Genomic DNA, 16599 nt, shown 5'->3' with positions numbered 1-16599 from the left:
ACACAGCCACAATGCACACATAGTACAACTGCACTGTATATATTCATTTTGTGAACTGATGTACGTACATACAAACAAACAAATGGAACAGAATGACACTGATTAAGAAAAGGAAACATCGGCTAGTAGCAATGCGGTTAACTCTTTTTTGAAAGTACCCAATGGAGCGCTAAAGTCTAAATGTTCCTCAACCTTGTTTAATATTTCAGTTGACTGATATAAAAATGTTTGCTTTCCATAATTTGCTCTTGTTTTGAGCTTGTGTCGGATGTTTCGCCGTAGAAGGTGCCGGGATGTATCTGTATTGAATGTTTTAGAGAATAATTTCTGTTTGTGTACTGTAAGCAGAAGCTTCTTATAATAAATTTTGTCTGCGCGAAGAAGTGAATAATGTTGGAATAATGGAGTGGTTGCAAGATCTGTATAACGACCATGGTAATTGCTGTATATACGAAGGATGCGTTTTTGTAAAAGAATTAGCTTGTTGTAGTTCGTTGTTGTTGTTGTTCCCCATAGCAGAGCTTTGAATAAAAAAGGGCATTGTATAACTGTTGTTTGAGCCAAAGAGGAATTAGGTGGGCTATTCTTTTAATGATACCTACGGATTTAGAAAGATCATTGCATAACCTGCTTATATGTGAACTCCACGATAAATTTTCATCAAACCATACACCTAGGAATTTTTGTTCCTTAACGCGGGTAATTTCCGTGTCATTAAAATATAAGTTAATGTCACTATGCATGTTTTTGTTACGAGGCCTGAATAAAATAAAATGTGTGTTGTTTTCGGTGTATTGAGTTCTAGGCTGTTTTTGCTGAGCCATTCTGACAGACGATTTAGATAAGTATTTGCGCTGAAAGCAAGTTCGGAAATGTCATTGGATGTAAAAGATACATTGGTATCATCGGCATACATTGCCATGTCTGGTGAGTCAGGTATTCGTACATTGTCATTTACATATATAAGGGACAATTTCAATGTAATGACCTGAATTTGGAATAAGAAGCACCATAGTTTGTTGGCTTTGGTCACTTAGCATATTACTACACCTTGTAGCATTGTGATGTAGTATTTGGCAGCAAACGAATATTCATGAAACTGCACAGTATGGTTTTGGCCTCATATATACTCTTGGTTTTCATAGATTAAAAATTATTGGAGAAGTATCTCATGAGTCTTGGCAGAGCCACTTACATTCACCTTTGGGATGGTGTGCACAAAAACAAGCACTGTCTTAGCTGTGCTCATTTAGTGGAATGCTTGCAGTTATTGAAGGATATAGTAGTCATGGAGTATTCCTTGCATCTTTTTTTCTCCTTCATTTCAGTTGAAAACATGGACCACTGTGACTACATTGCCTTACGGAATATGCTTGTTAGGTATGTGATCACTAAAAACATTTTTAAGGCGAAAGCCTTTAATGGCTCATACTGTCGCCTGTTGTCCGTTCGCAGAGGGTCACACGTTTAACTTGGGAACTAAAAAAGATAGCAGATAAAGAATGGTTGCTTCAGATAGAGGAAGAAAAAATGAACTTAGAAGCCAAGTTTGATGACTGTAGAGATATTAGTTAATTGTAGGCAAAAATGTCGATATAGCCACGGGAACGGTGTGACGTCACATCCACCAAACACTCTTATCATAGCCCTCTTCAGTGTAGCACCTCAAACGCCACGATATGCTGACAGTTTTGGCGTTTTTTTCGGCCGCCCTTCCGCACCTCTAGCTGCAGCTGCCTTCGTCCTACCAAGAAGTGCGGCGATTGCCGATAGGTGGCGCTAGTGGTAGGTGGGGAAACTCCAGTGCAGGTTTCCTATAAGTGCAAACTTTGAGTTCCTCGTAAAAGGTAGGAATTGCTTTTCTCCTTAGGACTCATATGCAAGACCTGAAGGACATCACCAACAACGTCCACTATGAAAACTACCGCTGTCGAAAGCTGGCTGGTGTGGGAGGTGCGGGGGATCCAGGGCATGGCAGATCCAACAAGTGAGTCCTATATGCAGTCAACTTGCTTAGTGCAGTAAGTGCTCTGTATTGGTTTTTGGGTCATGAACTGGCAAGACTACAGAAAAATTGCATCTCTTTTCAAAACATTGATCTGTGGAATGGGGCTTTCCTTTCACCCCCTGTTTAGGTTTGTGCTTTTGTTGCAAGAGGGTGATTTAAAATTGATGTTACTGTTACTTTTGTTCCTGGGCAGTGCATAGACTAGAAGAGCAGAGAGGACAGTGCGTGTGATGGTACTCGGTAACTCTGGGAAGCAGCTTAAATTAGTGTAATGGTGAAAACTAGCGTTATTGGAAGTTAAATGCACTTCCTTGATTTAATAACATTGTTACATCACATGCTTATGGTTATGATATTAATCTGAACACTTTGGTGAGCCATTGGTGCATTTGAGTGTCATTAATATTCCCAATTTGCAAGGGGTCTTAAATATTTAAAATTTGTGTGAATTTTATTTGGATAGTTCTGTTGTTTAGAAAGGTATTCATAAGATAAATTTAGCAAGTTAGATCAACATGCCTAACATTTTGGGATTAATTGTATAAGGAAAGGGACGTATTGCAGGTTTGCTCTACAGTGTGCAACAGTCTTATTTTTGTTCTTCAGTTGAATCACTATCTTAGTTGTAGAAATTTAGACATCTCATATCTGTGTAGCATAAAGTCAATCCTTCGTAGGGCTTGGTTATTACAAGGCTTGTAATTTTGTTAATGGTGCCAGCATTAAGCTTGTGAAGTAGAAGATCCTAGAAAACTTAACTGAATCTGCTGAGATTAAGGCGGGAAGCCATCAGCAAGCAGTAGTGGCTGTACTTAGCAAGTTCATGCATTACTCTTTGCTCTTTGGCAAACTGTTTGCTAAGCCGATACGCTGGAAGTGCACTTGTATAGTTGCATGTGTGTATTATTCTGGGGTGCTACAGCTGTCTGGCCAACATAATTATCAGCAATAAAAGTCTGCTTGGCCTAGTTGCAAAAAAGGCAAGAAATGCTCTTAATTATTGGTTGAATTATTTTACCAAGTTGTAGAGCATCTTTCATAGCCTGAATCGCTTTGGGACGTTAAACCCCCATAAACCAATTCAAGTTGTAGAAATGCAAAGAGTGTTTTATTGTTCTTGTTCAGCATTCAAAGCTGCTGTGATGTTCAAGGATCCTGATTGTCTTGCATAAAGCTTGTGCATTGGATGCAATAGCTGGTAGAGCTGGTCATAGCTGGTTGATCTGGTCATAGCTGGTTGAGCCAAATATTTCCTGCCTCTGTAGGACTTGATGGCTACAATAATACTAAAAAAATGCAGCCTTTCTTGTTGCTACACTAGGTGCAATGCTGTGAAAGGTACGGTAGTAGTCCGGGGAAAATAAAGGGAAGTGTTACTCCGCGCTTGTTCTGTGCCAGAGTGGTCTAAGGCACGAGAAAGGTACAGCGTGACATCAGCAGTAAGAGTCTATTTGATGAAGTTCTTGACAAATGTGCCATGTAGAAAGCCTGCAGACAAAGCATTCACTGTTTTGCTCACTACAAGAATGCACTACTTTTTGGTCACGGATGCAGGCAGCGCAAACAAGTGTGCTAGCTTTGACAGTATTGCACCTGATGTATGAAACGGAGTATAGTTCCATTGCCGTGGGGTCAATTGTACTACCATTGCTGGAAAAGCAGCCGACTGCTCTGGAGCTTAAAGGGACTTTGAAACTGGTAGTGCATATTAGAAGTGACATTGGTCTATGGCAGTATTTTTTAAGTGCTAAACTGGAATGGAGTAATTGAAGATGCATCTTTCACAGTTCTCAAATCAGATTCTCTTCTCAACTTTATCTTATAAACTTGCACTTGTGGTAGCAACATCCCATGGCTGTTGCCTGCAACGACTCTGCTCTCGCTGCTACCTTGTGTGGCATGGCAGGAAGTTGATCTGGCATTTGCAGTTTATGGGAGGTTGCAATATGGCAGTATAAATCAGGACGAAAAACACACCGTAAGAAATGAAGAGCACACTTTTCTCTTTATTAGTGCTAAATGCCACTTGAGACAATTGTGAGTGCTAAATGCCACTTGGGACAATGCGTTGCTGCCTAGCAAATGTGATGTTATCTCTCAGGGTGGTTGTGTGCTCCTTTAAGGCAAATATTGCTGAATAACTTCTAACAACATTAGTGATTATAAACCAGTACTATTTGGCACCATCACCCTTGACCATATACCCTATTAAGTGCACTTGCTATGCTGAAAAACTTTTGATTCTGTACAGCTCTAGAGGAATGAATGCGTCTCTTTCGTAGGTGCAACAACGAACATACATAAATGCCACTGTTAAACCATGAAGCTTTCCAACAAAGAGCAAAGAAAAAAGAACTTGTAATTTCTTGAAATTAATCAATATTCTGAACTTTGCTTGGAGGTCTAAAATTTATTGTTTTTAAATAAAACAAGGTTGAAAGATTTCTTAGGAGCACCTCAATTAAGTTGGAGGTCTTGAATCTCTAGTTTTTGCTTCCTTGGCACAAAGCCTTCCGGAAAAGCAGCTTACTGGCATTGGTGTTCAGGTATGGAGTAGAGGCTGCAAAGTAACATATTAATTGGGGTGTGAAAATATTGAAATTTTCGAATACGAATCAACCGTGAATATGGAGAAAAAATGCTTTCAAATATCGAATCGAATATTTGTTCAATATGAAAAAAATTAATAAAAACAAATGGGCAAATGCCCTTATTTTTTGAAATAGTGTATGGTGTTCATAACTGCAAAGAACAAACCTAGATTGACTTAGCACCATACAAAAAAAAAGACATACTGTTATAAATATAACAGTACGCACCTTGTACTGTCTTGCAAAATGACTAACAAAATAAAATTCATTAATGACATGACTGGTATTATTCGAAGTTCGAGCTATTGATGCCCCCTCCACCGTCTGGAAAAAAAAACTGCCGAAAATACGAAAATGCGCTGTAGCCTTGTGACGAGGATCCATTGCACAAACAGTAAGAAGTCTGTGACATGCGCGCAGTTTTGGCATTTCAGAGGATCGAACAATGCAGATGTAAGTGAGAGGAAGGCCCATTGGCATCGGAGCAGCGTGGCTGTGTCTGAAAAGAAAAAGAAATGTAGTTGGCATCTGAAAGCAGCACGCAGCTGGGCTCGGACGGCTGGCCAATGCGCGGTCGATAGCCATCATAGGCGCACACTAGTGGTGAAGCTCAGGAAGCGAAGATACACGGCCAGGCTATTTTTGGCCTGACGACAGGGGCCCTGTTATCGTGGCATGCCTGCCGGTATGCTTTTGCCGGTCACAGCTTTTGCAATGCAATGGTAGATTGCAGCCTGTGCCGGTGTGCATCGACCTTTTATGCTCCAGGGCTCGCTCATTGAAGCACCGGCCAGTCTGGCCGATGTAAACCCGCCCATAAGATAGAGGTATCTGGTAGATAACCTTGGGGACACACCTGGTGAATTTGGTCTGATGATTTTTCTTGCACGACCTGCGTTCTGTTCTTGTTTCTTTCTTTTCTTCTGAGAGCAGGGTACATACTTTTTTCAGCTTACAAGGCGCCGAAAACGCTATACGTATTCCGTATTTACCTGCCACCTTCTTGATGCTGTGGGAAAGACAGTGAAAATATGGCATGACGAAGGGAGGGGTCCAGTCTACACACGGTACTTTCCTTACTGCATTCTTCAGCCTCTGAAGAAGGCCTTCGCATGAGCTGCGAATTACTTGCTGAGGGTAGCCCGCGGATTCGAGCCACATAACTTGATTCTGGAAACTCGCAGTTTGTACTCATTCTCTTCATTATAAACCAACTAGCCCGCCAGAATGTCCTTCTTCAGAACAAGTGCAGTGGATGTAAATGTTAGGTGTGTAAAGGGTCAAACAAAGCAAAAAACCACACGCATTCGCGTTTCGATAGTTCGAAGCAGGTGGTCGGCCATCTTGTTCTCATCGCTTATAGGAAAGCCCACTTGCGGAATTTCGTGCGAGGTACAAGATTATTATCGTCCGGATGTGACCGATCTACGCAATGAACGACAGAGAAGAAAGCGAAGGGGACACCTTTGTACTTCTTCCCTGACACTTTAAACTCGATCCGCGGGTAACTTGGCCAGATGTTCTAGTTTTTCCATGTTTGGATATATGAAAGTCGCAGCAGCATTCGATCACTGCCAAATATTTTAAAATTTTCGAATAATTAGAAAATTTCAAATATTCTAAAATTCTCAAATATCAATTTCTGGAATATGAATATGAACTAAATAGCAAACATGTTTTATTCGTATTCGAAGTTTAGAATATTTGCACACCCCTAATATTAATCCATTCATTGGCTAGTATTTATGTGGCATCTGAGCAGTTCAACTGAAGAGACCATGGACGTTTGAAATTTTTGCGTCCATAGCCTTGGAGCTACAAGCCTTATCAATCTCAAAACAGAGTACTGGTTTTCTGGAGATCTTTAGTTGGTTCCACATACCTCGTGCTTTGTTGGCCATTTTGCTTTCAACTGTTGGCCAAGCAGAAAAGGCAGACAAGTTGGTTGGGTGATCTTGTAGTAATACTCTAACCAAGTGTTCTTCTAACCAATGCACCCTGCTACTTATTTACTTCTTCATTGTGTGTGTAGTGTGCTGTTTAATCTGGAAGCTGTGCACGCTTGTGTTTTCAGCAGTTGGGCAGCACATTGAGCTCTGATGAGTGACACACTTCCTACTTTCAAAGCAGCACAATGTGTGCAGCTTCTGATGTGTGTGTGCACTTTATATCTGGGATGAAATTTTTAGGAATTAGTCGTGTCTAAATTGGTGAAAGGCTACTTGATGTATTATGCATTATGCAAGAGATATACAGTAGAACCTCGTTGACATGATCCTGGTTCAGAAAATTTCCTGTCGTACAGTCGAAATCAGGAGCAGCAAAAATTTCTGATTGACTTATGCTATTTTTCTACTGGTTAATACGCTCCTGGAAAATACGATTTCCTGTTAAATTCTGATTGCATGATGCGTGTAGTTAGTGACTATGTGAAGGTGTGCGAATATATGAGTGGGCTGAGTCTTGGGCCACACGACGTAAAAGCAGAGCAATTAGTTTCAGGGCAGCTTCTCTGCAATGCACAAATGCAGTGGGTCAAAGCATCGAAAATAATGACAATGCACAAACATGTGAGCAGGACAAGCCTGGGGTCGCGCAACTTGATCAGCAGGGGCATAGTGGGTAGTCAGCTGCCAGAGTGGCTTCTGCACATTACATCAGTGCTATGGGGTGAATTATTCGACAACGCCAAAGTGCTAACAAAAACTAGTCAAGCATGGGAATACACAGCACAGGCAAGTGCACAGTTGCAGTCAGCTGTCAGAGTGGCTTCTCCGCAATACATAAATGCAATAAGGCAAACCGTTTGAGAAAGGTGACAACGAAGAGTTTTCGGGTACATTCTTCCTCGCCGTTAAGGCCTTTTCACACCTGCGAGCCACAGAGGTTAGACGGTTTGGTTGAAAAGCGGCAGTCACAAGGTGGTCACACACTGCTTGATTTTCTAGCCTTGGGACTGGGATTTCCAAACTGCTAAATCAATCAGCTGTACCTTGGAAGTGAACGGAAGCTTTTTCCACATCCGGTTGTTGTTGCTGGTTACGGTAAAGATGAACAACTCTTGTTGCGAACGAGACCCTTCAGAAAGAAGACTCACAAGTTACCCTTGCAAGTGTGAACATCGATACTGTCGAGGCACTCACTGATCAAAAACGACAGCCAGTTGCATGGCTTTTATCTCGTGCTAGTGTTCAGATCTCACACTCACCAGCAGTGCCACGGAAGATAGAGCAGCGTGGAGGGTTGATAGCCAAGCAATCAGCACGTGTTGCGCTTCTCACACCCATCGACAGCACCCCGGAAGCAATGGCATGGATGGTTCTACCACTGCAGTGACCATTGTGTGCTGATATCGGCTGTCACGGAAGTGGTGAAAGTGCCAATAGCTTTCACTCTGACACACTATTTTCCATGCGACACAGTTATGAAGTGCGGAAGCCACCCAAGCTGGCTCTTGACCAGCTGGAGGTGCTGTGCAGGGATGACAATTCAACTGGTACTCTGTTTTTTGCTGCCTCCGAAATCGCCACGAGCACTTTCGAAAACACCGCTAAAACTTGGGAAAATGTCTCCCTGTTTCTCCAGTAAACATCACCTCAGTTGTCTGTTTGCTGGTTAAACTGCGCTGCTCTTGTGCTCACTTTTGATAAAATTTTACATTACAAATTTCGCCTATATTGGAACTATTTACAATTTTTTTAGTGTTCACCATAACGAGGTTTGACTGTGTTGAGGAGCTTTTGCATGAAAAGAAGCCATCAAGCACCAGGAAATATCTTCAGGCGTTGGTATTAACAAGCACTTGCTGGCCTAGAATTTCTAGTAAGTGAAAGTGGCCTTTGTACATCAGTCTTGAGTCATATTTTTCAACATCTTAGTAGTTTTGGGGGACATGTTTTCCCAAATAGTAATACAATTTTTTTCTGCATTTTTTTAAACATCAACGAGGTTCTACTGTAGTGTAGGGATTCATAAGCAGTGAGGATTACATGTTGTAGACACGTGTCAAAGCCTTAGCTCACACGGGCTTTCTTTTGCATTCTCTCCTACATGCGCCATCTGTGCCTTCAAAGCAGTGAGTTTAGCTTTCACGAGAACAGCTTTTATGGGGACATGAATTCGTAAAATACAGGATGAAACAGTGATTTTGATCTAGTTGCGTTATTTCTTCTGGAGGCTTGTTGCATTCTACTTCTCATTTTTTATGCTGCCTTGTACTTCTTTAGTTTGCTTGTGTTTATTGAAGCTGCACTCTGCTTCTGGGCACAGCTTGCGTCTGTGTGTGTAGAGTGAAAGTGCTTCCTTCTCTTCTCCTCTTTCTCTTTCTGGACACATTTGCTTGTCTTTCCTCTCTTCGCTTGTAGTCTAACCCTTCATTCTGTTACTTTGTCATGTTGCGTGTTCCTCAATAAAGACAAAAGAGGCAGTGGAATTGACACACTGATTGTTTGCTAGTTCTTGCCCACAAAGGATACTGAACACTTACATGGTGTTCTGGTAAGTGCCACCTTTTGAGCTTGTGTTTGAGATTTTAAAAAAAAATAATGCCCCAAGGAACGCTGTGTCTTTGTCTTTATTACCTTTTTTTCTTCTTTTTTATAGTGCTATGCATTCTGCTTCTTGGGCCTTGCACCCTACCTTTTCTTTCTTTCCAGTCTGTTCTTTACATATTTCCTGGCTTTTTGCCATCTGCATGCAAAAATGTTGGCATGCGGGCTTCGTGTAGTGTCTTCATAATATATTGTTCTTTTTTGTGAGCATGCTTTTTGGTCGTGCAATTTTTTTTTATGTACATGTTTGGGAACATAAAAGAAGGTAAATGCTGCTGTTCTAGGTCTTTGTTCTTTTTATGGTAACCTGCATGGAGTAGAAGTGCTTACTGTGGGAAAGAATTTTTTGAAATGGCACAAAGAAAGCATTTTCAATCATTTTTAGTACTATTTATTTTTCTCTTTTAAATCGAAGGCTGCTTCGTCATTAAAAAAAAAAAATTCAAGGCCACACTCAAAGTATCTGAAACTTTTTATGGCCTTGTAGGGGTTTCTTGTGTGGCCCACCAGATGAGAAATAGTACAATTTTGTGTCGTGCTGCTGTTTCTTGTTTCTGCGAATTTTCGAAAAAGGCCTTAAACTTTCCAAGAATTGGCACTGAATAGCTATGTCTTTCATGAAATTGGACTCTGCGCAAAGGTTTACTAGCAGTTTGCCAGTATGTACATTATAGTGGCACAGTCACTTTGGGGCGCTTTCACTCTTTGTCTTCGCTTCTTTCGGGCTACACAGTGCGTGTGGGAAAAATCAGATGTTCTTGCTGCTTGCAGTAGTTGGCAGTTCTGCACTTGTTTGATGGCGCCTGTAGCAAGTGATGCTGAAAGTTCAAGAAATCTTTCAACTTTAAGCCTTCGTAAACATGGTTTCTTGCGGTTGTTAATTAGGTTTTTACTGCTTTTGCTGAGAGATTAAATGGCATGGAAACCCCTGGGAAATTAAAGCTAACCAGATTGGCAAGCCCAGAAATAGCCTGTTTCAAGAAATAAAGGTTTTCAGGTTATGGCTGAAAAACATTTGGCTGCTTGCTTGAGAGTTCTTGTTCAGTTTACCTTCTTGGTATGCATCAGGGTTCCAGAAATTCAAGCGCACAAAACCTTAATGTTACATACAGACCTCTAATTGTTATGTGTAATTAAGAGGGTTGTATTATTTTGAAAAGGTAAAAATTTAACTATTGTGGATGTCCTGGCATAAAGTTTCAAGGGATCTTTATAAAATGAAGACTATTTAAACAAGCTTTTAATCTTTGGATGTCATGGTACAATGCAAGGTAGAGTGGACTGCTTTTTTAATTCATTCTGTTACTTGAGACATGCTTATTTTGGCACTAAGTCTGCTGCGTTGCCAGAGCTTCAGCATTGATGTGCTCCATTGCATTCAAACAAAAACAAGACCAGTCGTAAAGCACCGGGTTAGGTGAGAGGTGTCATTTCACACTGGAGACATTACATTGGCGATCAGAAGCTTCATTGCTTTTGAAATCGCTTGCTTGTTTTGAGATTGTGCTTTTACTACATCTGCCTGTGAGCGCTTGTCCGATGTCATTCTGTTGTGTGTTTTGCCACTTTTCCTTCAGTTAATACAGCTACCCTGCGATATCATTTGATTACTGAGATTTCAGGCTTGGAAGTGCAAGCAGGATCCTGTGCCTTAAAGTGCATAAAGCCATCCAGTCTTTAGGACAGCATTACTTGAAGTAATTTCCGGGTGTTTGTTTAGTTTACAAGAAAAACATATGTAACTTAACAGGTGTTTTCTAATTTAACACATGTTGTGCAGAAGACTATGTTTGGGGCACTAATAATTTTAATGTGCTCCACCCAAGTTTTGGCTCGAGAACCTGTCTTGCAATCCCTCACTTTATATGAAAAGCATGTTTGTAATGGGATATCTTACGCGAGCATTAATGTTCAGACCATACTGCCTGGTGTGCACTCCACTTGAATGATACTTGAAGTTTTACGAACTGGTTTTTATAAGCAGAACTTTTGAGAAGAAAAGAAAACATGGCTTTCTGGCGGTATTTTTCAACTTCACATTTACAAGGAGCACATTCCAATGCCCTAAACCCTGCGCCTGAGCTGTGCAAAAAGAATATGCGGTCACGGGAAAACAACTAATTACTATTTTTGGAACCATTCAGGCTTTCAGTTGGCGACATAGTATAAAACGTTTCCGCAGTTGGCAATCCAGAGTGGGCTGGTGTGTAGTAGAATTTAGCAGCCAGTTTATTCACCACATGGAGGAAGGAAAGAACTGAGGAGAGGTGGTTGTCATATTTTTTAAAACCAGCTGCCCCCTGCTCCCCCTCCTACTGGGCTGCCGTCTCAGCGCGCTTGCACATGCGCAGCAGGCATTGCGGCAGACGACGCCACTGAGCCCAGTGTTACTATTGGCTGCGCCTTCGGCCAAATACTCCCACTTGTCCTTGCGAAAGCGCATGACTTCCGGCACACTTTTTGGCGTGCAGCTCGGATAGCGAGGACCTCTCCTGAGTTTTCCTTCCTTCATGTTCGTGCATCATGTCGGTTGCATCAGAAGGTTGCATGTCGGTCAACCCTGAAGCAGGCTGAAGAACATAAGCTTGGAGCAGGTCCAACGAGGTCAAACTTTGTTGGAACAAGGGAATTTCAGCCTTGCTGATTCACTTTGCGAGCTTGATGAATTTGTAAAAAATTCCGAGAAGCTGAAATAGTGCCAATGTGAAAATAGAATGGTTCAAGCGTGTCCTTTGGATTTTTAGTCAAGCATGCGTGGTTGAACCTGTGTGCGAGGCAGTGCCAGCATTAATGCAATGTTTTGTCACTGTTTTTTTATGACCACTTTTCTTCTGTTTTTTTTTTCTTCCTGGCTACACGCGGCTAAACCTGATTTCGTTAGTAGCAAACTCTTCTGGGTGACTCCTTTATTCCATTCGTGCTGCTCCCGGGTTGCTCCAGAATTATCGTTCTGATACAAAGGTGCTCCAAAATGAATATTTTTCTGTTACAAAAAATGCTCCAGAACTTGAAATGGCTGGACCACCACTACTTGTGCAGAAAGTTCGAAAAACTTCGGTGCGCACACTGAGTCAGATATTCTTTATTTTCATAAGAATTGGGAGAGTTGAATGTTGCTGCTGAAAACCATGGGAATGAAAAAAAAATTTTTTTTTAATTACGTGCGCTGTTTTCACGTTTTGACCATATCTGTTTCATTTCTGTTACAACAGTCCTGCTAAAACATTATTGTTTATCTAGCCTGTTCACTAGTACAGTCAGGTTCACTTTGATTTCTTTATATGATATGCTGAATTCAGGCTAAAGAAAAATAAATTTGAAGCAAAACTAGCTTGTTCATGCTGCTGTTGGAAGTACAGAATCTTTTGGTACACTTGTGAAAGGTGGAACACAACTTTATTTGGTGTTGAGCAAAGTTAGGGAAGTTTTAATTTTTTTATTGCCAAAGTTTTATGATAAGTGTTCATGTGCAAAGAAGGATGTTGTTGCAGACAGGGAGCCTGTCAAAATTATATAGGTACATGGTGCTGCTTGTCCAGTGGTTCTGCATGTCATTCATTCTTTGTCCTAGCTTTGTTAGCGATGCCTTACTGAGCCATCTAAATTCTCCTTTGGATTCATGAGGGTAGAGTGAGGCATCACATAATGTGGCTAAGCAACTATGGTCTGATATTATTATGCAAGTGGTTTTATTCTGACAGTTATAGTAAATGCTGTGAGCTGAAACGTCAACTTGTTCATGAAAAGTCAGAGTTTAACCAGAGTTCAACCTTGTGTATTGAACCATAGAAATTATGTTTGACTCTCTTGAAATATCTTTGTGGATAGTCATTTTCTTGGTGCGTAATTGGGTTTGGACTTTCTGGTTCATTATTTTTTTAATTTGGCGGATATTCTTCATTGCTTATTTAAAATTGCAGATTTTGATTTTTTTTCCCGGATATTATTTTCTACGAACGAATGGCCCTTTCTTTTCTTTTTCGGTGATATAATGTGGTATTCCTGTGCAGTCAAAAGTCATTTGAAGTATATTTTGGCCATTTTGTCAGCATGAACAGTCTTATTTGCCAGTGATTACTGTACAAAGGGTCATGCAGCTCTGTTTGTAGAAGGAAATGATATTGCCATTTAGGAAAGCAGCAGGCATTAAATGATGGAACTGATAGAAAAAAAAAAGTTCAGTTGAAGTTTAGTTCTAAAAACTGGGTTGTCATGTTCTCGTTGAGTTGCTACACTCGAGAGGATGGAGCGTCATGTGTCCTGCGTGCTGACTGCAACTATGGAACTGTCACTGAACCGTTGCAGTAGACAGGTCACGACACTTTTTTATGGTGATTATGCATGCTGTGAAGAAATCTTCTTAAACAATACAAGTAACTGTTGTAAGTGGGTGAGGCAACATTTGGCGAGAAGTGGAGCCTCGCGATTTCCGAAGGCATGTAAGGTATCAGAGCAATGCCTGAAAACATGCAATTGCGCCGCTTAATTCAATGGTAACTGTCTTGCCGCACCCTTGGCTTCCAAACATTGATATTTTCTCCTTTTACTATGTGCAACGGCTATGCAGCAAGCTGCGGTGTGCATGTCAAGGGTACTGACCTTTTTCACTTGAAGTCAAATTGCAAAAATTGTATTCAGCATGCTTTTCTCAGTGTTTTTCAGTTTAAACCGAAAAGTCCAACCTCTACATCTAATATATGTCAGCATAAATTTCCTTCTAATTAATGGTGGAATTGTAGCAGGTCATTCTTGTATAGTATTTTTACCATTTTTAATCATTTTCTAGAGGGAAACATTCTTGGTATAATCCAACAGAGCTTCGCTCAAAATTGCATCACCACATGGGTAAATGTCCGAGCAATTTTTTTTTCTTTTCTTTCCTGTCCGGATGCGGCAAATTGATACAACCTAGGGGGGTTGCTGCCAGTTACTGCGCCTGTGTAACGGGATTCGGCGGCAACAATTTGCAGTGCTAAATGTGCCATTCACTGCGCTACACGCCCTCTAAGCCCAGAAGCATGTACAGCGCAAGCATTAGTTCCCACAGCTGTACACAGGGGCCACGGATAATTTACAGTGGCGAATAATATTAAAATTGAGTCTGGGCAGGGAACTGTGCTTGCAACGCTTGGGTTTGTAACTTTTATGGGCAGACACAAAAGGTGAGTTCTGTCTTGGTGCCTTTTCAACCAATTTTCCACCATGGTGATCCCGCAGGAACCCGCTGGCCCAAATGGAAGAGGAGAAAAAAGACCACGAAGCTAAAATGCAGCGTATGGAAAAAGAGATGGAGCAGGTGTTTGAGATGAAGGTCCGGGAGAAAATGCAAAAGCTTAAGGAGTCAGAAGCTGATGTAAGTATTCCCTGCATATTTTTATTTCTACCCTGCCTTTTGCCCGGGCAGTGTTGATGGCCACTTGGGTACACTGCCCAGGGAAGCGTAGTCCATGTTGCATTGTTGATTTTGAGGCAGAATTCTCGGATGAATTGTAGGACATTGCGATAGTGTGTGGCCATAAGGTTCAGAAAGTTTTGAATTTAGGCTGTGCTAGCAGTCAAAATATTAAAATTGCTCACTGCTTTAACAGTTGTGCTATCATGCAAATACTATATTCTGCACTGATATTATCACATATCTGTTTACTTTGAAATTTTTGTTCTGTGTAAATGCTTGGCTATATCATCTTCAGAGGGCTAATTATTATCTAATGGGGGGCTTCTGTAATTATTGTTTATACACTTCCTGTCAGGTCCTCATGTGTCCATGTTGTAACTTAACATTGATTAAACGGTCTCAACTATACTTCATTTGATTTGTTGCTGTTATGTGATGTCATTATATAAACAGATCAGCCCATTTTAGGCATTTTAAAACACCCAGGCTTGCAGTATAAGCAAATAAACCCATACACTCCCTACAGTCATACTGCAGTTACTGTGAAACCCTGAGAGGTTCATCTTAAAAATGGTTTTCTGCATTCATTTTGCATGCCTGGCTTGATATGTTTCTGCACATGGTTCCCCAAATATCAGCACATTTTATTTGCGTCCACAAATGTGGGCACAGGCCGCTGCGATGGCTAGGGTTATGGCGCTCTGCCTCTGACCCGAAAGACACGGGTTTGATCCCGGCCGTGGCGGTCACATTTCAAAGGGGGTGAAATGCTAGAGGCCCGTGTAGTGTGTGATGTCAGTGCACGTTAAAGAGCCCCAGGTGGTCGAAATTCCAGAGCCCTTCACTATGGCGTTCCTTATAGCCTAAGTCGCTTTGAGACGTTAAATCCCATAAAACCAAACCAAATGTGGACACAAGGCTTTGAAGGTGTTATGCAGCCGCAGGCATTTAACTTGTTGTCATCGCTTATGTAAAGCTGGACCAGCATAGATTTTCAGCTGTCAAATTTTTGGAATAACTTGGGGAAGGCTAATGGAAAATAGGCGTTCACACGTATAATAGTTTGTCAAAAGCACTGTTGTTGTAAACCATATAAATCATAACAGATCCATTATGTTCTCTTTTTAGTATTCTCTTTAGACTGTCATGTTTGCTGGATATTTGTTGAGCCCTTTTTAATGAACCTCTTAAACGGCATTGTATTGAGCAAATTTTTTGTTACCAGGGATCCAAAGCACCTCTTCGATTGTACAGTGCAAGTACCATAATTTATTAAAATAAAGTCAAGCTTAAACTTATGAAAATTCTGAGAGCCTGTAATGAAAATTCTGAGAGCCTGTAGCATATGGTCACTGTCTTGAGGCAGTGACCATATGCTAATGTGGACCCTATTGCGTGTTCACTGCCATGTGACCCATATACAGTAGAAGCCCTCTGTAATGAAGCAGCTCAGACCAGTAAAAACCTTTACTATATCAGGGACATTGCTATATGTATCAGGGTATTTACTATACTATCAGTTGTTAAAGATTGCATAGCTCTGAAGATGCTGCATGGTCATTTGGCTGCTTACTAAACACATAGTATTAACTTAGAATCGAAAGAAACACTAGGATATACCGTCCATGCTGCTCTAATCATCACATTTTATGTTATTATGTTTTTGATTTTGTTCAAGTCTTGTGGAAATACTACTGTATTTTCACATATATAAAGCTGTCATAAATACATATACAGTAAAACCTCGTTGATACATTTTTTTATATTGCGGGAAAAGAATGCGTTTTATCCGGGAAAGCGTACGATCCAAACCGCCCGATTTTGAGAAATGTAACTGTTGAATGAGGTAAAAAGACATTTATTGACAATTCCACTTTAAAAAAGTGTCGATTGGCATTTCTTGGCACAAGAGCTGAATAGATTCTATTTCAGTGCTCCCTGAATTCAGTCCCGTTCGCGCTGTTTTTAGCTCGGAAGGAAATTCGTAACGCATCCGGTCCACCAATGGCAGTAACGAAAATAACCTAAATCTCATCCTTGTCATTTTCGGATGCT

At 40.9% G+C, this 16599-nt stretch overlaps 1 protein-coding gene across 4 annotated transcripts in view; it reads left to right on the top strand.

The window, feature by feature from the left end:
- Positions 1–16599, top strand: part of LOC144114219 (septin-7-like) — an 83098-nt gene that overhangs the window by 46735 nt on the left and 19764 nt on the right. For all 4 annotated transcript variants that reach the window (XM_077647817.1, XM_077647815.1, XM_077647816.1 and 1 more), the window contains exons 8-10: positions 1329–1380; positions 1871–1987; positions 14367–14502. In XM_077647817.1, coding sequence (XP_077503943.1) covers positions 1329–1380; positions 1871–1987; positions 14367–14502 — 305 coding nt within the window. The remainder of the gene's footprint in view (positions 1–1328; positions 1381–1870; positions 1988–14366; positions 14503–16599) is intronic.

The sequence above is a fragment of the Amblyomma americanum genome, chromosome 1 (assembly GCF_052857255.1).
Source record: "Amblyomma americanum isolate KBUSLIRL-KWMA chromosome 1, ASM5285725v1, whole genome shotgun sequence".
Lineage (NCBI taxonomy): Eukaryota > Metazoa > Arthropoda > Arachnida > Ixodida > Ixodidae > Amblyomma > Amblyomma americanum.
Note: the sequence above shows the minus strand (reverse complement) of the source record. Positions and strands in the feature narration are given on the sequence as shown.